Raw genomic sequence first — 23,314 nt, forward strand, 5'->3', positions numbered from 1 at the left:
TCCAGAACATACAGAAGAGGCAAGGATGTGATCACCATGTCCTTGCTCTCTATCAGGTTATTTTTCTGTGTCCGTGATTGTCTGGCATAGAACAGCAACAATCTGAAATAGCTGGTAGACATGGAACAAAGTGGCTAAAACTATAGTTGTGGGTTGCACACCTCAACTGTCAATGGCTAATGCTGTCCTCAGAGACCTCGGAGGCCCCTCTTGTAAGACTGTCTATTGGAAAGTGGAAGCAGGTTTATCTGAGTTCAAAGTGAACCGGGCCAGCCAGGGAGAGGGCAACATGGATACGTGAGACCCTGTCTAAAACCAGCACAAAAACCAACCCTTCATTCAAAGCATCATCTATTAATTCTTTCTTATTTACCACTTTCTCCCTACTAGCCTTTCAGTCTGGAATGGTAGAAAAGGACTGGGAATGTTCCTTCTATTCTAAGGACCTTGATCTCTCTTTCCTTAGGTCCACATTAAGAACACATGCAAATGGGTATCACCATCTGAACAACTTAGTATCATCTACTCAGTATATCTAGCCTAATACTGTGCTGTGACAATCTCAAGCTTCCCTAAGTTTCGCTGACCCAGCAAGAAGTATGAAGTACTGAGGCCACACCCCAGTGATCCTTTCAAGGGGTTAGAAGAAAGCCGTGAGAGATGCTCCACTTCTTTGTCCCTAGATTAAATCACATTGACACAATGTGGGTGGACTATTTAACCAGACATGTTTCTCCCAACCCCACCTTTCTGAGTTCAGATCATGGCAGAATTCATGCCCCACCACCCTAGATATTGAGTTTTGTGATATGTAAATATTATTTAAACCTGTGTATTAAATTTTGTCATTTTGTTAGTTTTTGTGGTTTTCACAGTCTTCTTTAATTAACTTTCCTAGTTTTATTAATTTATCCCCTGTGTTCTCTGGTATTTTGTCCTTCCCTTCAAACTAAAGTATTCCTTTTAGGATCCTCTACAGAGCTGTCTTACTGGTTACTCATATTGTGTTAAATTTATTTTTAGTGTGCATTAGTCAGCACAGTAGCTGTGCAGCTGCCTGCCCTCCATGGTATCAGATCTACTTTCCAAACAATAACGCTCAACTCTTACAGGCTGTGTAGCATCTTGGCTGCTCTTTGTTCCACTTGGACAGCCCTCGGGACCAGGCTCTCCTCTCCCTTAACCATGGCTGCTGTCCTCTTCCTCTCTCCTCTCCATCACACACGTTCTTCCTTTATTCTATGGCAGCTTCTTCTTCCTTCTTCCCTCCTCATGATCCTCTCTAGCAAAGCCCTCAAAGCTCACCTCCCCCATCTCTCTGCTGTGCAGCTGTTGGCTGTTGGCTTCTTTATAATCACAGTTAACTGGGAGCAGGGTAGTTATTTTGGGTTAACCATTCTTGAGTTCTACAAATTAGCATTAAAATACAAGCAGCATTAGGCCCATCCACCACAGGTATTTTTGTTTGTTTGTTTGTTTGGTTTGCTTTAATTTTCATTTACCTTCTTACTTGTTATTTTATTTTTGGCTATTTTTTATTAATCGGTTATTTTATTTATTTCCATTCAACTGTTGTCCTGCTTTCAAGACTCCCCTCATCAAATTTACATCCCATTTCTGCTCAGCTTTGCCTATGTGACAGTGCTCCCCCACCCACACATATACATTCCCACCTCACACCTCTAGGATCTGCCTTTGGTGGGGCTACAGGCCTCACCTTGAACCATAGAGCCTCCTTGCATACACTTTGGCTGGCAGTTTGGCCCCTGGGAGCTTGGGGATTAGGGAAAGAAGATCTGTTCAGATATTAAAGCCAATGATTGCTGCATTCTCTTCTTTTTCTGGTTATAGGTGAAATTATGTTTGTGTGCTTCTCTTTTTTTAAATTATTGAGAGAAGATTAATTTCTTGGTTTTTCTTGTGTATAGTTTAGTTCATTGTCTTGGAGTTTTCCTCCTATTTGACTCTGTTGTGCTTTCTTACAGAAAAGAATTGTTTAAATTTGGTTTTGTCATGAAATATCCTGGTTCCTCCTTTTATGGTGATTGAGGATTATGCTGGATATAGGAGCCTGTGTCTGCATAACATCTGCCCAAGATTTTCTGACTTTTAGAATCTCTGTTTAGAAGTCTGGTGTAATTCAGATACGTCTGAATTTATTTGTTACTAGATATTTATACCTTACCCCTTTTAATGTTCTTTCTTGATCTGTGCATTTAGCGTTTTAATTATTATGTGAATGGAGGAATTTTTCTGGTACAATTAGTTTGATGTTCTGTAGGCTTGTTGTACCTTTATGGCCTTTTCTTTCTTTAACTTATGGAAGTTTGCTGCTATGATTTGTTGAAGGTGTTTACTGGATCTATGAACTAGAAATCTTAATTCTCTTCTCTATCTATTATCCTTAGGTTTCAACATTTAATTGTGTCCTGAAATTCATGGATGTTTTGGGTTCAATAAACCATACATGTTTATCTGAGATGGGTGTTTTGTGCTTTGTGGGATGACCTCCTTGACCCCAGGCTGCATGAAGAATCTCAGCTGACAATGGGGACATAAATTATAAGTATGTGTAGCAAGACCCAGGCCTCTTCCAGGTTCTTAGATATTAACTGAGAACCTCAAATACAGTAGTAATGTGATAGTGTGTTGTGAATCTAGTTACTATTCTCTATTTTGATATAGATGACTCTTTTTGTGTCATGGTCAGCTTTTAATGACTAGAAGACCTAAGCTTGAGAATAACCAAAGACTACATTGCTTCTCTAGCAGCTGAGCTTTTAAAAGTCCTGGTGTGACGGCAACTGTTGGTGGACATTCTGGATTATTCCTTCTGTACTTTAACTCTCTGTGTCACTTCCACCATCAGTAAGTTAGTCCAATTCCATAAATTGGAAATCCATCACCTGGAAGAAATACTCTTTTTTTTTTAAAGATTTATTTATTTATTTAATATATACAAGTACACCGTGACTGTCTTCAGACACACCAGAAGAGGGCATCATATCTCATTAGAGATGGTTGTGAGCCACCATGTGGTTGCTGGGATTTGAACTCAGGACCTCTGGAGGAGCTGTCAGTGCTCTTAACCACTAAGCCATCTCTTTAGCCCAAGAAATACTTTCTGAATATGATCTGAGATTGGCCATGGAAAAAGGGTAGCTTGAACTGTCCCACCTAGATTCTGGGCCTGCACAGGCCTGCTCTCCAAAAGAAACCTGTGTTCACAGCTGTTGGCTGGCTAAGAAAGATTTCACGAGACGTGATACACAGCCCTCGGACTTCTGCTTCAGTCATCTGCACAATTTTTCCCGGACGATATCCTCATACCTCCAGCAGGCGGGTGATGAAGCTGTCCACTCTCAGCTCCCCTTCAGCCATCTTGTGGGCACAAGACTCTCTTCCCTGCAGCAGGAACAAGGGCTTCTCCATGGTGGCTGCAGCAGCAGTGGTGGTTTGGCATTCTCACCTAGGAGACCCTATGCCTTTCTACCCCAGTTCCAACTCAGCTCAGGCCCGGGCCTTCCCCCCATCCACTTCCCATGGAGCAGGGAGAGCACACCCACTAGAAATAAAAGGGAAGCCCTTGGTCCTGCCAAGACTGAACCCCCAGTGAAGGGATTGTTGGGGGGAGGGTGGCAATGGGAGGAGGATGGGGAGGGGACACCAATAGAGAAAGGGAGGGGGAGGGGCTAGGGGGATGTTTGCCTGGAAACCCAGAAAGGTAATAACAATTGAAATGTAAATAAGAAATACCCAATTTAATAAAGATGGAGAAAAAAAGAGAAAAGTGTCACACATTTAAAACAGAAGAATATGGACCCTAATTTTAAACCACAGCTCTGTCAACTAACTAAACCTTTAAAAAGCTCAGATAATCAGGCCAAACAATATTTTCTCGGTTTATGTATCTGTAATGTCGCATAAATAATAATGTCCGTTTCTTGCTATTGTGGAGGGAATTAAATAGATAATATGTAATCGTGGAAATTTTGAAGTACCATCCATTTTTCTGTTCATTAAATCACTCTTCCTCATTTCATTGATCAAGTATGTATGTTTTCTTTTCATAATTACATGTATAATAAAACCAGTATAAAAACCTTCAGAATTGTATAAGCTTTCACTTTTAACAAATTAAATTATTTGTTCTTTGTATTTCTGCTGAACATTTAAATGTTCTTTATAAGTCCCAATGCTAGTTTATTAGGTACTTATAAACTTAAAACTCTTTGCCTGAGAGCATGAGTACTATTTAATTATATAGTAACTACACTCAGGCTGTCTTTGTATTAGAACCAATTATATCAGACTCTAAAAAAAATTACTATTGCATAAAAGTTTGTGTGTGTATGAGTGTGAGTGTCTGTGTGTGTGTGTGAGTGTGTGTGTGTGTGCGTGCGCAGCACATGACCAAACAACTTTCAGGAGCCATTTCTCTCCTTCTGTCATGTGGGTCCCAGGATGTAACCCAGATGTTTGACTTTGGCAATAGATAATATTACCAACTAAATAAATAAATAAACAAACAAAAAACAAGCCACCAATCAACTTTAAAAGTAAAGGCCAGAAGTTCACAGAATAGTAGCATTGGCCTTACCATATCCTTTCTTTGGGGATGGGAAAATTAATGTTCTGAAATCCATGACTTTCAGGAATTGTGATATTCATGGAAATTCAATTCCTTTGCAGATGCTCCAGTTGTTGTGGCCAATTGCTAGAAAGGTCAGCTTAAGCTTGCAGGACCCCACTATCCCTCCCCCCGCCTCCACAGAAAGCTCAAAAGACACTGCCCAGAACTTACTCCACATTCCCAGAACCACTTTCTTTGTCCATCATTTCTTTGAGATGAAAGGTCAGACTCCTTCACCCTAGTCTCTCCACAATGGACATCCCCCCTCCCAAAACACTTCTAAGACTGGAAAACATGTCTTAGGATGTATCTGCCAGACTCGGACTGAGACAAACTAGGGCACTGGTTGTCACTACAACACTGGTGACATAGCAGAGGACGCCAAGAACTCTCTAGGAGACAATAGAATGTCCAAGAAGGGACAGCTGATGTCATGGGGAGCAGACTTTGCCTCCCTGCTAATGTTCTCCCTGTACTGACCATAAGCTGAGGTGTCCTTTCCAGGAGACTTTCCCGGGGCAGAGCCACTGAGCACCTCCTGCTTCCAAAGCCAAATTTTCCTCAAGGCTTGATTATAAAAACCTTAGTAATTCCTATGCATCTAAATGAATGTTTCCTTCCAAATCCTGCCCAAAAATGTCTCATCCTAACTCAAATTATCCTTCTTCACCAATATTAGCCATTAAAAATTCCTGAGAAATAATACCAGTTTGAATATGCAGTCAAAATGTTCTCCTGTCTTATTATGTACAGGTGCTTGAAATCACATCAAGAAATAGCCTGCATGGAAGGTTGCAACATGGGTGTGTGTTAGGGGAACACTCATGAAGCCTTGTGCTTAGCATTCAGTGGTTGCCACAAAATTCCTTAGGAGGAAGACTTGAAATCATTATGGTGCTAGAAACATTGTGGAGGCCAGTTGGCATAGGAAAGTGAAACATTAGAGCCACCAGTGAAGGCTCCTGTTGGGCCCAACTTTGGTGTTTCCCTCCCCCCTCGCTGAGCCTTTCAGCTTGCTATAGCAAGAAATTGTTTACACCTTTGACAGCTGCTCTTAGCCCCTGATTTGAGGCTGGGATTTTCCATGGCACCCTTCCTCCCCACTGAGCTTTCCTGCTTCTTGTTTTTAAGAAGCTGTTTAGGTCCCTGATTGGGCTGGAACGTTCACCTCACAGACTTGTCCTATTTTCCTGGTTGGGGATTTTCACCTGCCTTGTTGTTTTTCCACGGCTTTTGCCTCTGGTATATAAGGAGATCTCAGTAAAGCCTTGGTAGCACTCGCTAAAAAGGGGTGACCCGTGTATGTGTTTTCTTTCAACCCCACAAACCTACACCCGATATTCACACACTGTCGGTGCAGGCACTGACAATAGGTATCACAATAGAAACTAGTAACTAGATTTAACCAAACTATCACATTAATACTGTATTTCATGGTATTTTTTTTTTGCTCTCCTAGAACCTGGAAGAGGCTTGGGGTTTTCTAATCCTACTCATAATTTATTATCCTTCCCAACACTATGTGCTTTGTTCTGTTAATGCTAACAGCGCCATCCAATACCTAGGATATTTTCTACTGACATGTGTGACGTGAGACAAAACAGTCCCTGTCATCCCTCACCTGAATAAACTTCCTTAGAGGACAGTGTAGTTGGAGGGTCCTTCTTTCCTCTCCAAGATCGAGAAACATTTCCAGTCTTCAGACAAGTGTGTCAGCCATTGTCCAGTGACTGTCTTGAGATGTCCACATTGTCAGCTGAGTGTCGTCATCCAGCCTGCCCTGTAATTGTTGTAGATGATTAATAGGGTTCCAGCCCTAGGATTTAATTCAGTGCTACAGTACTTGCCAAACACACTCAAAGCCCTAGCTGCCACCCTAGTCCTGTGTGCTCTAGAGAAAGAAAATAAAGAACCACATTGTCTATCAAGTTTCTCCTCCAATAGAAGGAGAATCTGCGTCGGGTCTTTTAAGTAACTCTAAGCCCCACCTTCCCCACAGCTCCCTCCTTCGATTCCATTATTGGTGCATTTTCAGTAACGCTCACTTTATTTTTGGTGTGCAAAGAATATGCACCATGTCAGTAAAGTGTGTGTGTATGTGTGTGTGTGTGTGTTCATCCATGAACTCACTATAAATTATTATCAAATGACCCAGAAGACCGTGGAGAAACCTGTCGATGTGCATGCAGAATTATGTTACTACCGTTCCATGGCACCTTGCAGGGAACACTGAAATAGTGGGCCACTTTAATAGAGCCTAAAACCAGGCTATGCATGGTTTTCGGTGAGATTGTGATGTGCAACACCACAACAGAGATCAGCAGAAGCTTCATTTATTCCATGCTGCTGTTACCAAGAGGAGGCAAAGCCTCATCCCATAGAGAGTCTGGTAGGATCTGATGAAGGGCAATAAACTCAGGGTTGAAATCAAGCCTTTAGAAACAAAGAGAAAAATACAAAGTCAAGGAAAGCAAGAGCTGTCTTTTTCTTTTCTTCCTCTTTTTTTTTGAGAAGATCCACAAGAGAGACAACCCCTTCCTCAAACTAACAATGCACAAGAGAGACAATACATGAATTAAAAATCAGAAATGAAATGAGGGACATAACAATAGACACCGAGCAAATTCCAAAATCATTAGTTCTTACTCCCGAGGACTTTACGCCAGAAAACTGGAATATTTATTTGATATTGTTGAATTTGTAGACAGATAACAATTACCAAAGTTAAATCCAGATCGGAGAAGGTATCTGAATAATACCCCTAAGAAAATAGATACACTCATTAAAGGTTGCATACATTATATATTATATTGCTTTCTTTTTGCATGATTAAACCCCTTCAAGGACATTTAGCTATGTTATAGAAAGTGTTACTTTTAAAACAAAAGGACAAAGAGAGAAATTGAGGAGTCACTGAGAGACACTTCCCAGACAGGATCAAGGAAAGACGGCTGAGAGATGCAAGCAGGGGCTGCAATGCTGCCCTTGAGAAGAAAATGTTTTTCTCACTTTACCTTACACTATGCTGTACTGTGTCCGTTTTTTGTGGAAGCGGCTCTCATGCTCTCTGGGTTATGACAAGGATATTGTGATACTAGGAAGAGGGGTGATTTGCTATACAGATATTTTAAGAAGAAGGCTTTGCTTAGTCTCACTTCTTTGCCTAGTCTTGCCTCAGTCGTTCCTGGTATCATGGGAATAACGATCTTATTATATCTTGCCAAAAGGGAAAGTGAGGTAATCCATATTCATGCCTATATAAGGGTTAATAAACTTGCAGCTGCATGCAGTTGCATCTGCCTTTGCTCTGCATCCCCTGTGTCCTGGTTATTTGTGACCGTACCTGGGCCCCCAACCCACTAGATGTTGACAAGCATCACCCTTCTCACTGTCAGGTTTATTTTCTTTCTTTTTTGAAATCTATGATGTGGAGGCGTATTACAGCAACAATATGAAATAGCAGGCGGGCATGTATGAAAATTGCTGTGTTTAAGCTGGGTGTGGGGACAAGTCCTCAAAAGGAGCTGTTAAGATGGGAAACACATAATGCATTTGTTGCTGGAATTGAGTTGCCTCAGCTGTATTGCTCTGCCTGCTCAGTGTCCATTCAACATCACTCTGTTTCTACAGAGGAACTCAAGGTTTGCCCCAGCCGCCTGTGAGCTGTGATATGGGCAGAGAAAGGCCAGGACACAGTGGTGATTTCCCACTCCTCAGTTATGCTGAATTTTCCACTACTGTACTTGTATACACAAGTACAGTGTGGTCAGTTATTATAGATATTTGTCATTTCTTACAGAGGGCAACTATGATTGACTACACCCAATTCTATAAAAAACAAAACTCAAGAAACCTGGCCCTTGGCAGCAATGAATCAAGAAATATCTAGGATGGTGGGGCATGAATTCTGCCAAGCAATGAACTCAGATAGGTGGGGTTGTGAGGAAGATGTATGGTTGAATATCCCAATAGGTTCACGTTGTATCATCTTGATTTAATCTAAGGACAATGAAGTGCAGTATCTCTGATGGCTTTCTTCTAACCCCTTGAAAGGTTCACTGGGGTTTGACCTCAGTTCTTCATTCTTCTTGCTGGGGCAGCAACACTCAGGGAAGCTTGAGATTTCCATAGGCACAGTACTAGGCTAGAAATGCTGAGTAGGTGATACTAAGTTATTCAGATGGTGATACCCATTTCATTTGTTCTTAACGTGGACCTAAGGAAAGACAGATCAAGGTCCTTAGAATACAAAGATCATTTCCAGTTCTTTTCTACCTTTCCTGAATGAAAGACTGGTTGGTAGAGAATGGTAAAAATTCAAGAATTGGTAGATGATGCTTTGAATGGAGGGTGGGTTTCTGTGCTGGTTTTAGACAGGTTCTCAATTACCCCATCTTGTTCTCTACGTTGCTCGTCAGGTTCACTTTGAGCTCAAATAAAGCTGCTTCTACTTTCCAACAGGTAGTCTTACAAAGGGGCCTCCAAGGACTGTGAGGACAGCATTAGCCAATGAGAATTGAGGTGTGTAACCCACAACTATAGCTTTATCTGAAAGACCCTCAGACAAAGGAGACTCTCGCTCCAGTCCTGAGGACAATCACCACCCCATGAACACACAGGACTCAGTCTTGATGTAAAAACAAGAGGTTTACTTTGGGATACCAATGCACTGGGGCTCGACACGGTCCTCACGCAGGAGGGATGTGAGGAGCCTCGAACAACAGAAATGTACAGCTTAAACAGTCAGTTAAGATTACACAGTTTCATTAGCTCAGCTATTTCGTGCCAAGGATAACTAGGCAGATGTTTCTCATCCTGGAATTTCTGGGATAAGGCCTTAACCATATCAATGTAGCTATTTCAGTAGGAAGGACGTCTGACTTAATATATGTTTTCTTATCCTGGGGTTTCCAGGACAAGGACCAAGGATATCTGTCTTGGCAGTTGTTTCTCTTCTGGAGTTCCCAGGACAAGGCTATAGCTATGTCAGCCTATAGCACAGCTGCATTCAGTGAAGGACATCTCACTTCTATAGTGGTCAGTCAGCTTCCCAGAGATGTTTCCTGTCTTGTAATTGCCCTGCAGTAAATATGTTCTATACCCTCTGTTCTTATGGTCAGGCAGCTTCCTAGAGAGTGGGTGGGAATGTGCTTTCTGTACTTTCTGGTCTATTGTCTAACGTCTAGGGGCTAAGCGAGGGCCAGCTTAAAAGATTCTCATGCTTAAGAAATGGCTGTACTGATATCAAACGGGGATCTTTCATATCCACTTTCTTCCAAGTCTACCAGCCATCTCAGATTGTTGCTGTAATATGCCTGACAATCAAGGACACAGAAAAATAACTTGATACGCAGCAAGGACATGGCAATCATATCCTGTGTCGTTATGTAGGTTCTGGATGAGGTTTGTTCAAATGACAATATTGCACAAAGCTTTATATAGGACCCATCAAATTAAGGGTCACTATGCACTGTCATAGCTAAAGTTGCCTGCTCAGAAGTGACCACTGGATCACTCTTCTGTAACTTCACATGAGAGGCTTGTGCTTTTTGTGTTTTTTTATTTTTGTGTTTTTTTTTCTTATTTTTTATTTATTTATTTATTTATTTATTTATTTATTTATTTATTTATTGCTTTATATGTTGTCTGGAAGATAGTTCAAGTCATTGATCTGCCCCCAAAATCTGAGCTTTGCTACTAATACTGTAAACAGTATTAGTGTATGCATTCAATAAAATAACTGGTTTTTTTTTTAGTATGATAGATGCTTTTGTGTTTTGTGGGGTGATCCATGAAACAGGAGTGAAGATGCTTGTTTCTTACTCTGTCCACTGAGTTATGTCTCTAGGCTTGTCCTACTCCTTTGGCTGCATCCCCCCCCACATCTGCTGACTATTTTATTTTTCAGATGAAATCACACGTTATAGCTTAGAGAGGCCTGTAAGCAATCCTACTTTGGTAACTTAAGTGCAAAGAGGAGAGCCCCACACTCAGCCTGAGGGTGCATTCACTGGTGGATCCAATATTTCAGTTTCCTCTCCTAACAGATCACCACGTTGTTGCCAGGACCATAATGAATGCAATTCTTTCTCCTAAGGAATCTGGTGGCAACTGTCAAATATTAAGCACAAAGCTTCAGGTTGTACCTATAACACACACCCACATCGCAACCTACCCGACAGGCTATTTCTGGGTGTGATTTCATGCACCTGCACATGATGAGACAGGAGACCTCTTTGGCTACTTACAGGAACTGGTGTGATTTCTCAGTAATCTTTAATGGGTAATATTGCTGACTGAGGAGAATTTGAGGTAGGATGAAACATTTCTGTGCAGGGATTGGGGAGGAAGCACTCATTTAGATACATAGCAATGACTTAGGTTTTTCCAATCAAGCCTAGAGCCAAATTTGGCTTTGGAAGCATGTGGTGCTCAGTGGCTATGCCACAGGGAAGTCCCCTGAAAAGGGCACATCAGCTTTGGCTCAGTACAGGGAGAACATTAGCAGGGAGGCAAAGTCTGTTATCCGTGACAGCAGCCGTCCCTTCGTGGACATTCTATTATCTCCTAGAGAGACCTTGGAATCCCTGTGATGTCACCAGTATCGTTGTGACAACCAATTCCCTACTTTTTCTCTTAGTGTCCAAAGGATATATCCACAGACATGTTTGCCCGTCTTTGTAGGCACTTTGGGAGAGTTGATGTTGATAGAGAAGAGTCTAGAGTGAAGCAAATGAAACCTAAAGGTAATGATGGACACAGGACATGGGGAATGTGGAGTAAGTTCTGGGCAGTGTATGTTGAGCTTCCTGTCAGGGGTGTGTGTGGGGGTCTTCCGCTGGCCTTTATAGCAATGGGCCACAACCACTGGAACATCTCCACAGATATTGAATTCCATGATTATCACAATTCCTGAAAGTCAAGGTTTTCACATCATTAGTTTCTCCATAACCACATGGAGGATATGGCAATGCCTATGCTATTATTGGGTGAACTTCTAGTCTTTACTTTTACAGTGCATTCAGTATGTTAAATTGATATAATAACACCATCAGGAGTCATTTAGGGTATAACTTTTCTGAATTAAACAGGGCATCAATGTACTTCACTTTCATTGCTTCTTTAAATTCAGTGACTATCTAACAAGTAGTAAGAGGGAGAGAACTGTGCTCCTGGCCATGACCTTATATTCTTAGAACTCCTCTGACTACCTCTGGCAGACGGGGCCAATCTTACCTTCATATATTAGAGGTTCTGTGTGGCAGATATTTTTCTACAGTAGCCAAACTATATGGAGCAGGTAGAGAAAGAGCCTGTAACCTATTGGCACTTCTGGGGCATTTGTCATTTCAGTAGGGGGAATTAATAAGTCTGTTGACCATGTCCTCCCCCTACATGACTCTTTAATGCAAAGTTATTGGACTAGAGTAACAGTGTAGGATATCTGAGTATCCCTGATCAATCAAGTCATTGTGGATGCTGAATTGATGATCTGACTTCTGAAACCAGAGGGGTGAGGGTCCTGAAACCAGGTTGTAGCCTGCGTACCTGATAATAATCCTGGAGAAGGCATCTCTCTGGTACTTGTAAGCCTGTGTGGGCGGGCATAGGGAACACCTGGCTGCTTACATCTCTTGGTCTCTATATAGTAGTGGGGGAACTGTGATCCACTTAGGATGCCAGTTACACAGACCAAACTCCTTGCAGTGACACTGGCTTCCAAGCATGTTTTCCTGTTTGGACCTCACTGTGGTCTGTGTATGCTCTATGCATTCGCCCCATGCGGGTTCACTTGTGTTCTTCTACCCACAGAGGCCTGCAGACAGACATCATCCCCTGAAAATGTCCTAAACAAGATGCAGGCCAACGAGGAAGAGGAGAGGCTGAATAGAGAACTGGAGCTAACTACCAAGGAGAGAAATGAGCTGACAGAACGCCTCCTTTATGTGACAGGTGGATCCATGAACAAGAGGTATGCATTGCTCCAAACAAACGACCTTGTTCTAAACCTCATCTCCCATAGAGAGGAGATTCAGAACCTGACCCTTACTGAGGAGTGAGTTTGGAAATGGACTCTCTGATTCCGCCTGTAGAAAATCTGAACTTGTGATCTGAGTGAAGATTTCAGGGATAAAGTCACTGAAGCATGAGTTCCCAGTGTACAATTGGAAAGCCCTTGACAGGAGGCAGCTTTGCAAGGTTCTAGGTGCTGTGAGTTTGTGGAGAGTCTTTGCACTTGCTAGGAAGGTGACTGAATGCTATCATCTCCTGGCAGCAGCCTTAGGTGACAGGTCCCACATTGTTCATATCAATGTTTAACTAGAAGGCCTGAGGCTCTGGCTTGTTCTTTCTTGTCTGTGTGCCTTAAACTCTGAGACAGTAATGGTGCATATATTTCTACTGATTCTCATTGTGCTCTTTCCATATTTGTCTCTCTTTCTCATTCTCTGAGTCTGTTTACTTTTCTTTTCTTGTGGGTGTGTCCCAGTTTGTGTGTCTGTGTGTGCACAGGTCTGCATGCGTATGCACAACTTTTATATGTTTCTATGTCCCTGCACACTTGGAATTTAGGGGTCTGTTTTTTGACCTCAGGATTTACCTGTATAATAGTTTCATGGAGGTGTAAGTGCTTTATTTTGGAAGCCCCACTTTCAACAGCACAGTACATTGCCTGTGTGGTCACATTTGTCTATACATTTGTATGCCTTGGGCAGATTTAAGTTTGTGGCAATATCTGGTCTCATCTCCAGAATTATGTGTACTGTCTGCCTCTAGAATATTAGTTATTTGGCTTGTAGCATTCCACTTGTCAAAACAGGAAAAATGAAATCAGAGGTTTCTGGATGTGTGTGTGTGTGTGTGTGTGTGTGTGTGTGTGTGTGTGTGTGTGTGTGTGTTTGGGTAAGCTCTGTGGCCTAGGCTCTTGACAGCATAACAGGTTAGAATGCAGATCCTGCCCTCCTGATTGAAAAAACTGAGCCAGGGAACCCTTTATCTGGGTGCTTAGCTCTGTTGTCCTGGGCACACAATTCCAAGTTTCTGAATCTGAAGAAGATCCAAATATGTAGAATTCAGAAAGTGTCCTTCCAGGGCTGGGGTAGTACAGGACACAGCCTGAGTTCCTATAATCCTAAACCTCGATGTTCACTGGGTTCTATCTTCCTGGGGCCAGCTCCTACTTCAGGCCAAATCCATTTTATGAAAACTTGAGATAAAGGAGAAAGAGGTCATGTCATTACTGCACAACTTAGACACAAAGAACATTGAACATCGTGAGAAATTTCAGGAGCTCAAGAAGGAGATTAACTTCTATCAGTAAGTACTGGTCAGAAGGGCCCATCACTTGTGGAATGGCCATGTCTGCCTCTCTTTGTTATGGACCGGAGGGTCTGCAGCTCTGGGCCCATCTCTTCTGCTGTTTAAATATCACTGTGCCGTGGGTCTTTTGGACTCAGTTTCAGTTCCATAAGAGACTGTGACTCATCACCACAGTGTGTATGCATCTTTAGAAGGCTCTGGATAGAACTACACTGATTCAGGCATCAGAGTGTTATTAGGCCGACCTGGGCCTTTGGGGTCATACCAGGTTTAACAAAGCTCAATGTGTGGACCACATGGTTAGCATGAGCTCCCTTGGTTCTACTGTCCTCTTGTGGTTATTTGCTGACTACTAATTGATGTTGCCCCGATGCATTGGGCTTTCATGGATAGTTGTAGTTCTTTTGGAGAGACATGGACTCTTATTTGTGCTTGGATCACAGAAACAATTTATTCTTCCCTGGATTGGCCGTTTGCTGTTTGTGCAGCAGTCTTACATGTATGGCGATGTATTCTATGAAGTCTTTATAGGTATCTGGGTCCTGGTAGAGTTTGTGGGATTTGGCAGTTGGAATGGGAGGAAGAGGCTTCAGGATCTTACTATGCAGAGTGTGTTTCCAGCAACCTGCACAGCCGGCTCCTGATGGACCAGGCATGTATGAAGAAGAAGTTGGTCACATTGAAGCAGGAGTGCAAGGAGTTACAGCGATATTTGTTTGAGTTGAACCCGAAGGATGAAGACGAACAGGAGAAGGCCAGCAACCTCCAGACCCAGCAAAATGTGGTAGGAACAAGCAGCTGAGTCACATTAACAATGTCTGATACCATTTGCCTATTGGATACATCTTTGCTTCCCCTATCACCTTTCTAATCTCCCCACACCCAGTCAGTCACCCACCTCATGTGATAGAGTTATTCATTGCTCTGTCTATGCACAAGTATTCTGGGATGTTAACCACTCTTCAGAAACTGAATTATGGGCAATTATACTTCTCTGCCCTTTTTGAAACTGCAGTCCAGAAATGGTGACAGAGGAATAACATATCACATGACTGCATATCCCTATCACAGATTGGATGCTATGAAGAGTTTTGAACGAGTTCTTGGTCGTGTGACAAAGGTCATACAGGGGTCATGTGATGGTTGGAAGCACCTTGTAGGGATAAGAACCAAGTGCAAATGGCAAATGAGTCCTGGTCATTGGCTTTGATCTGGGTATCATGTGGCCTTCTCCTTTCTTCCTGCACCCCAATTAGGTCTCTCCCCATTTCCCCATTCTTGGTTTGCACTGGTAGAGTCTGAGGAGCAGCTTGTTCTCCCACAGTACTGTGAGGGTTGCTGGTGATGTTCCCAGCCTGCAGAGATATCAGCAATGATTTCAGTGAAAAGATCAGTGCTGTCTGTCCAATGCAGCTGAGGGGACAGAAGGCAGCAACTTGACAGCTGGTATGCATGTCCCCACCAAATCAGTGTCTTAATAGCTGCCTTCTCCTCCCAGGTCTCAGGAACTGCAGGAGACATGGCATAGGACGGATCCCAGGAAGACAGCCCCCTGAGGAATGAGTTTCTCTCTCAGGAGTTCCCTGTGACGACAATCCTCACAGTCAAAGACTTTTTGGGGGAATATTCTTCTTCTCAGATAATTTCCTCAATGTATAGAGACCCTACATTTATGTATCCGTATGCCAGCCTGTCTGGTTGAGGTCTTTCTCCTCTCTCATACCGACAACACCATTTGAGAGACAACTGAGGGGACTACCTTGGCATCTCACGTCCTAGAGGAGAAACAGCACTACAACTGTGTTTCTAAATGTTCATTAAGAAAATGCTGTTAAGAAATGTTTTTGGTTATGATTTTCATTGAAGTTCTCTTTTTGTTATTTCATAGTTATATATTCTTGTTACTGTTTTTCTTTTTTTATACCATTTTAGTTGTTCATTTTATGCCTGTTTTTTGTAAATTGTATTCCTTATGAAGAAAAATTGATTTGTAACTCTTGACTCTTAAGACTATCTTATTCAAGGGTCCTTTCCCCTCCTGTAGACTTAGAACTGACAGCTAGATATGGATCTTTGCATGGTCCAGTGAATTCAAAGCCACCAAGGTGTACACAGGGTGATAGTGTCTTTTGTGTGGATAATGTGACTTTTTTTATGGACACACACTGTATGATGTAATCACTGACATACTGTATCCATGCTGTCATGTGTTCTGCTCATCCTAGTCTATATCAGTCTACAACACACATTCCTTATTGACTGTGTGCACCAGATATTGAGTAACACACACTCATGCCTGTAGAGCTGCAGAAAAAATGACAACTTTCACAAAGGATTATAGAATAATCCTAATCGAGAACCATGTGCCTCAGTTTTTCTTACAATACAGCATTAGTATTAAACCACAAAGATAATGACCATCAACGTCATTTTGGGAAATAGGTTTTTATAGGTGCTGTTTCACTTGATCATTCATATGCTGTGTTTTTTATTGTTGCTGATTATATTTATTTTTATCATTTAACTCAATGGATCTTTTTTTTTCAAATGTATGTCTGGTCCACTCCTGAGTGCATTTCCCTCATGATCCAAAAGAGGGAATAGCATTCCCCATTGTAGATGATTGTTAGGGTCCATGTGGCTCTTCTGAGAGAGCAGCAGATGCTCTAACCTGGGAGTCATCACCACAGCTCCTGTAGGTAGCTTTTGTCCTTCCAGGGCATGTGCTGTACTAGGTGGACACGATCACCTCCCATTTAGGAGAGAGATCTCAGGAGATGTGTATGTACAGGTGGTTGAGCAGTGCCTGCTCAATGTGGTAGGCTGCTAGGCAACCAACTGATCCCCAGCCCTGCTCCACCTGCATTCTTCGAGGCAGAGTTTCTATAGCCCAGGATGGTCTAGAATGCAGCATCTACCTATGTCTTTTTTCCACTAATGCTAGGGTGAGGAGCATATGTCCTCCACACCCTTCTTTCCAAACAATGAACATGCTCATGGTCTGGTTATCACATGGCCATGTGGGAGGTAAATAACACTCAGCCAAAACAGAGGCGCATTCCACAGTCACACAGACAGCCTGGACAGATCTGACACGATCAGCACCAGGTTTGACTGCCACTACTTGAAGCAAGGTCCTCCAGTGTTAGGACAACCATTCAAACAGCAAAGAATGAACCTGTTCCCAGCATCCGAGGAGTGGGAGACCCAGAAACTCATGTGTCAATGTGGCCATTTGGAAAATGGAAGAGGGGAGGCAGGGAAGCAGCCAGAACTGGACACAGTTGCAGGGACCCAGGCAAAGAGGGAATATTGGGGCAGGTCCATGAGATGTCAGTAGGCAACAGGCCAGCTGGGACTAGTGTGGGTACAGGGCTTCTAGTGTGGGTATGAGAGGAGCAAAAGTAGCAATGGTCAGATTCTGATGCAGCATAAAGATTGGAAGGAGCTTAGAACGTCTCAGTGTCGTATAGGGACATTATAGACACTGATGGGCAGTGTGGGGATTGCAGGGTCCCTTATAGTGGTCTCTGCAGGTGTCAGGACTCTGTCAGACCTATGACTATCAGGCAGGCTCTGAGTGCAAGTGAGAGTCACGGGACAGGCCCTGTGTACAGCCTGGTTTGGGGACATTTCCAGGTGCCCCATGGACTGCAAAATAAAGGCAAAGGACACAGGGAAGCCAGCAGTTCCCATGCACAGGACATAAATACTTGTAGACCTTTCTAGAATTTCCATAGACCATCTGTCACTAGTCCTCACTATAGAAGGCACCAGCATTCTGCCCTCTACTTCAATTGGTGAGACAGCTAGTCTAACTCCAGCAGTAAGGCCTCAGGGAAGACAGTAAGAACTCACAGGTGACCTCTTTTACTATTGAAACAGGCTCTTCCTATGGAGCCCAGAGTGACTGTAGGGTCCTAATTCTCCTGCCTCACAGTGACTGTAAATTCAAATCTACCTTCAAGAGCAATTGATTAATAGCACAGGGGGGAAGATCAGATTAAGGCTATCTAAAGGCCCCAGGGTGGTAGGATTACCAGGGTCCTAGTAAGTTTCTCCAGCCTTAATTACAACCTGAGTCAGTCCTGCTGTATGGGATATCACCTGCTGCCCAGTGATATCACAACTTGGAATTCTTTGTCAAATATAAGCTGTTATGGGAATGAAGTAGCCACACAATAAACACTGGTCTGGATACTCCTAGGTCAAGAATCCCCTGTTGGAAATGCCTTGGACCACACCATTTTACATTCTGGATCCTTCTGGCTTTTTAGCAGATTTATAAATACAAAAAAGAAAAATGGGCATAGTAATTTAAGCCTATGATCCCAGTCATGGGAAACTGAGTCAGGGTGATGGAACACTGTAAGTTCCAGGGCAACCTGTGTTTCTAGAAAAAAAAAAGGCATGGTGAAGATTCCACTCAAGTAGAAACCAAAAGGCTTTCACATGGGGCCTGCATTCCACTGGTCAGCACTCCCATCGTCACAGCCACAGGGAGACACTGGGGAATTTTTCCCACTGTCTCTCTTTGGGATGCAGTCCACCCCATGATTCTATGTGAGGAATGCCCCAAAGGTTGCATCATGTGAGGGACCTAGATAGTTCCAGGATTGGGAGAATTCAGGAGTTTATTATTAGGGATGATCTACAGCTTTGGCAAAGCTTTTCCCTCCACATGGCAGCCCCAGGTTTGGCCCCAACAGTAAAAATAAAATCCCCCCCAAAATAATGCCAACAAAATATCACGAAGCCTAAATGTCTGACCAGTCTCCTCAAAAGTGCACAGGAACCTGACTCCACATTTAGGACCCACTATGGCCTCTGTGACCTGTGAGAAGGGATCTAATATGGGAATTAGTACAGTATGACTTATCCTTATGGATATCTTTGGTGACAATCACCACCTGACCCCTGAAAACCCATCTACCTGGGAGCCTCAGCACTCATGTCACCAAAAAAGCCCAGATCCTAGGGCCAGCATGGGCAGGAGGTGAAGAAAGTTTGTCCCTCGTGAACATCAGTTGCTGCTCCTGGCCTGACTCTATCCTCAGGAGACAATGTTGCCCCAGAAAGTGTGGGTGTCAATGGCTATTCCCAGGCCAAGGCTGGGATACTGCTGGTCATCCCCGCAGTGACACCTCACCCCTGCATTGTGTGGTCATCCCCGCAGTGACACCTCACCCCTGCAGTGTGTGGTCATCCCCGCAGTGACACCTCACCCCTGCAGTGTGTGATCATCCCTGCAGTGACACCTCACCACTGCAGTGTGTGGTCATCCCCGCAGTGACACCTCACCCCTGCAGTGTGTGGTCATCCCTGCAGTGACACCTCACCCCTGCACTGTGTGGTCATCCTCGCAGTGACACCTCACCCCTGCAGTGTGTGGTCATCCCTGCAGTGACATCTCACCCCTGCAGTGTGTGGTCATCCCCACAGTGACATCTCACCCCTACAGTGTGTGGTCATCCCTGCAGTGATACCTCACCCCTGCAGGGTGTGGTCATCCCTGCAGTGACACCTCACCCCTGCAGTGTGTGGTCATCCCCGCAGTGACACCTCACCCCTGCACTGTGTGGTCATCCCTGCAGTGACTCCTCACCCCTGCAGTGTGTGGTCATCCCTGCAGTGACTCCTCACCCCTGCACTGTGTGGTCATCCCTGCAGTGATGCCTCACCCCTACAGTGCAGACCTTTGGGCCTGTGGCCTTCAGGATCCGGATTATCTGTTAAACTCAGTTCATAATCAGAATGTTTTGTGTTCAGCCTCTGCCTGGACTGTACTCCAAGAAGAGTTCAAGGTTTTCTGTGGCAACATCTAGCGATCAAGCCTGAGCAAAAGGATTCTCACATTACCCTGCAGGCAGATTCCCATAGTCATTTCTAGTCCATTTAAGCTGCTGCTGAAGATGCCTTGAAGGCATAGCCACAGCGACCCTGTGTGTTCAGAGGTGATGTTTTCCTTCAGGAACCTGATGCTGAGTCTTCTAACCCAGCAGGCGGTCCCTGCATCAGGCTGGAGTCTTGAGTTTCTGTGTTGTCCTGATACCACCTGCTGTGTTCTCCTGGGGCAGAATGGATCTCAGAAGGTCTGGGCCAGTCTCACTGGTTGAGGATTCTTGCAAGGCCTCATCTCCAATTCCTGAGGGAAGGTGTAGGTTAGGAGAATGCCTGGATTTGAAATTCAATGTTTTCAGATTTCAGGATTGGATGAGGGGTACTCAGCATGTGCATGTGTCCATGTCTCTGTATGCATGCACATGCAGGCCAGGGATGGACACCAGCAAACTTCCTCAGTCACCCTACCCCTCTCACACAAAGGAGCTCTCACACAGAAGCTGTGGCTCACAGATGAGGTTGCTCAGGCTTAGAGTCCCAGAGATTCTTCTGCTGTGCTTCAAAACTTTGAGAGAGAGAGAGAGAGAGAGAGAGAGAGAGAGAGAGAGAGAGAGATTCTACCAGCTTGTACAACCATGCATGCACATATGGATGCCAGAGGGAAATATCCGGTGTCTTCCTTTTCGAACAGGGTCTTAATCAACTATCAGGTCTCTATATCTTAATATCTAGAAGGGGTCCCAGCATGAGCATAGCCAGGGCATACACATGCTTGGCTGTCAGTCAGGCAAGAGGCAGAGATCTTGTTCTATTTTTCATGGTTAATGCTCTTAGCACCCTTGAGGGCCTGGTGGAAAGCTGCCTGGAGACTGCTGGATCTGATGCTGGCCTAGACAGCCAGGGCTATTGATGATGGATGTCCAAAGTGGCCCTCATTCTTGGCAAACTTCTCTCTTCTAGTCTAAATGTGCTTGGGTGTTTAATGCAAGGACTGGGTTGTAGTTTTCCTGTTCTATCCTGCTGCCCCCTTGTTTTCTTCAGTTGGTCACCTGCCCTAGTGAGGAAAGAGAAGTGTGTGAGCCACAGCACCACCCTCCCATGCTTCTGCTTGCTGATCTGTGGTATCTGTTGATGTAGAACCGTTCCTGTGGCAGTCCTGTTGATGTTTGTGAGTTTTGAGGATTTACGCCAGTGTAGTAATGTGCATAGTCACCCTGGGAAACCCCACAGGAAGTTGGTCCCCAGGTTTCAGCACACAGAAGCACAGGCCATAAGAGATGCCCAGGTGTTGAAGGAGGTCCAGTAGATGTGCTGTTAGTTTCCTGTGTCTGATGCATGATTGTCCCTTGCTTAATAAAATGTATACACAAAACTCTTTAAGTGTCCCACTGACCTCTGAGAAAGAACATCAGTGGGAAGATGGCTTTGAACTCTTAACTCCCTGTTCCTTTCCTCATAACAGGTTTCTGTAGCAACCAAAGGAGAGAAGCCACCTGAGGGAAGGAAGTCCAAGACAGTGCCTAGGAGCAGAAGTAGGGTCTGGCTGTAGAGGGGACAAGTGGCTGGGTATAGGGACTCTAGGATCAGAAAAGAGGTTGCCTGGCATCTCCCACAGCAACGAAGACAGTCACGCATAGTCATGCTCAAAGGCCAGTCTGATCCAGACTGTCCCTCATTTCCCAGGCGATTATAGATGGTGTCAGGTAGCAGTTGAAAACTGGCCATCAGGGCATGATTCAAGTGTTTATTAAGGTATCATGGCATCAAGAGTATATGAGGACATAGCCATATGTACACAGAACGACATGCAGATGCAGAGAGCAGGGAGGGAATAGCCAGGAGCTCCTGCTTGCTGCTGCCTTAGGGGTTCTACAGAAATCCCAGTGGCACTTGGGAAGTGGAGGCCATATCAATTAGGGATTGTGGCCACATGGGGAGATTGAGACCAGCCATGTGCTGTGGCATCAGAACACTGACCAGCGATGACAAAATGAAACATAAAACACTGGTTGCTCAGCTTTGATACTGCTGACTGCTGACGTGGCCAGGGGCCATCCGGTTCACCAAAGGCTCAGCCAACAGTTGTCTCTCCACTCAATAAAAGTCAAAGAGTGGCCCAGCTCCAAAATCAAATGTGTGCCCACATTGCAATGGCTCCGGTACTGTTTCACCTCAGCTGCGGAGATCTCAGGATCCATGAGTGTCCAGCACGCACACACCCAAAAGAGACAGTCTTAGGGGTCTTAGGCAGCACTGAGGGTGGTGAGCCTCTGCCTCACGGCTCAACGGCCCTGACCTTGGCATTGTTTGGGCACAAGAGAGCAAAGTGCTGGGGACAGACAACCTGCAGTCTACCATGCTGGAAGGGCATGACTAACACTGATTGATCACATCCATGTGACTACTGAAGCTTTTCCTGCTCTCTGTAGTGGTGACCTTACAGAAACCATGCACACACGGTTTAGACTGTATTAAAGTAGCCACCATTTCAGGGTTCCCTGCAAGGTGCCATGGGACAGTAGTAGCATGAGTCTGCATGTTTCTCGACAGTTTTCACTAGGGACTACACACACACACACACACACACACACACACACACACACACACACACAAACACACACATACACACACACTTACTGACATGGTGCACATTCTTTGCACACAGAAGAAAGTAAGTAGTAGTGAAAACACACCAATCATGGAATTGATGGAGGGAGTTGTGGGCAGAAGCTGGGGTTTAGAGTTACTTAAAGGCCCTATGCAGGCTCTCCTTTTGTTGGATGAGAAACTTCAACTGCAATGTGGTTCTTTATTTTCTTTCTCTAAAGCACAGAGGGCTAGGGTGGATCTCAGGGCTTTGAGCATGTTCGGCAAGTGCAGTCACACTGAATTAAATCCTAGGGCTGGAACCCTATTAATCTTCTACAGAATTATAGAGCAGCCTGGATGAAGACTCTTAGCTGAAAATGTGGACAACTCAAGACAGGTACTGGACAATGGCTGTCAGACTTGACTGAAGACTGGAAATGTTTTGCTATCTCACAGGAAAAGAAGGCCCCTCCCACTACACTGTACTCTAAGGACATTTTATTCAGGATAGGATGACATGAACTATTGTCTCATGTCACAGATGTCAGCACAAAGTGTCCAAGGTATTGTATGCCAATGGTAGCATCAACAGAACAAAGCACACAGTGTCATGAAGACATAAATTATGAGTTTGTGTAGCAAGACCCAGGCCTCTTCCAGATTCTTAGATAGTAACTGAGAACCTCAAATACAGTAGTGATGTGATAGTGTGGTGTAAATCTAGTTACAACTAGTTTTGACACAGATGACACTTTTTGTGTCATGGTCAGCTTATAGTGAATGACTAGACCTAAGCATGAGAATAACCAAATACTACATTGCTTCTCTAGCTGCTGAGCTTCTAAAAGCCCTGGGGTGACAGCAAGCTTTTGTGGACATACTGGATTGGTTCTTCTGTACTTTAACTCTCTGAGTCACCTGCACTCTCAGCAA

At 44.0% G+C, this 23,314-nt stretch overlaps 2 protein-coding genes across 4 annotated transcripts in view; one reads left to right on the forward strand and one right to left on the reverse strand.

Moving 5' to 3' along the window:
- Positions 1-23,314, reverse strand: part of LOC147999107 (uncharacterized) — a 924,037-nt gene that overhangs the window by 814,416 nt on the left and 86,307 nt on the right. The gene's annotated exons all lie outside the window — the stretch shown is intronic.
- LOC147999140 (uncharacterized) lies at positions 11,223-18,155 on the forward strand. The gene is made up of 4 exons (XM_087596172.1): positions 11,223-11,379; positions 12,446-12,605; positions 14,573-14,735; positions 15,450-18,155. The coding sequence occupies exons 1-4, from the start codon at positions 11,298-11,300 to the stop codon at positions 15,477-15,479; spliced, it is 435 nt and encodes a 144-aa protein (XP_087452298.1). The 5' UTR covers positions 11,223-11,297; the 3' UTR covers positions 15,480-18,155.

The sequence above is a fragment of the Rattus norvegicus genome, chromosome 19, assembly GCF_021556685.1.
Source record: "Rattus norvegicus strain SHRSP/BbbUtx chromosome 19, alternate assembly SHRSP_T2T, whole genome shotgun sequence".
Taxonomy (NCBI): domain Eukaryota; kingdom Metazoa; phylum Chordata; class Mammalia; order Rodentia; family Muridae; genus Rattus; species Rattus norvegicus.

Bases quoted from the DNA above. Each gene is read 5' to 3' on its own strand.
- LOC147999140 (XM_087596172.1), top strand. From the start codon at position 11,298: ATGTTTGCCCGTCTTTGTAGGCACTTTGGGAGAGTTGATGTTGATAGA. The intron at 12,606-14,572 runs GTATGCATTGCT...GTGTGTTTCCAG, and splicing joins GGTGGATCCATGAACAAGAG to CAACCTGCACAGCCGGCTCC. The intron at 14,736-15,449 runs GTAGGAACAAGC...TTCTCCTCCCAG, and splicing joins TCCAGACCCAGCAAAATGTG to GTCTCAGGAACTGCAGGAGA.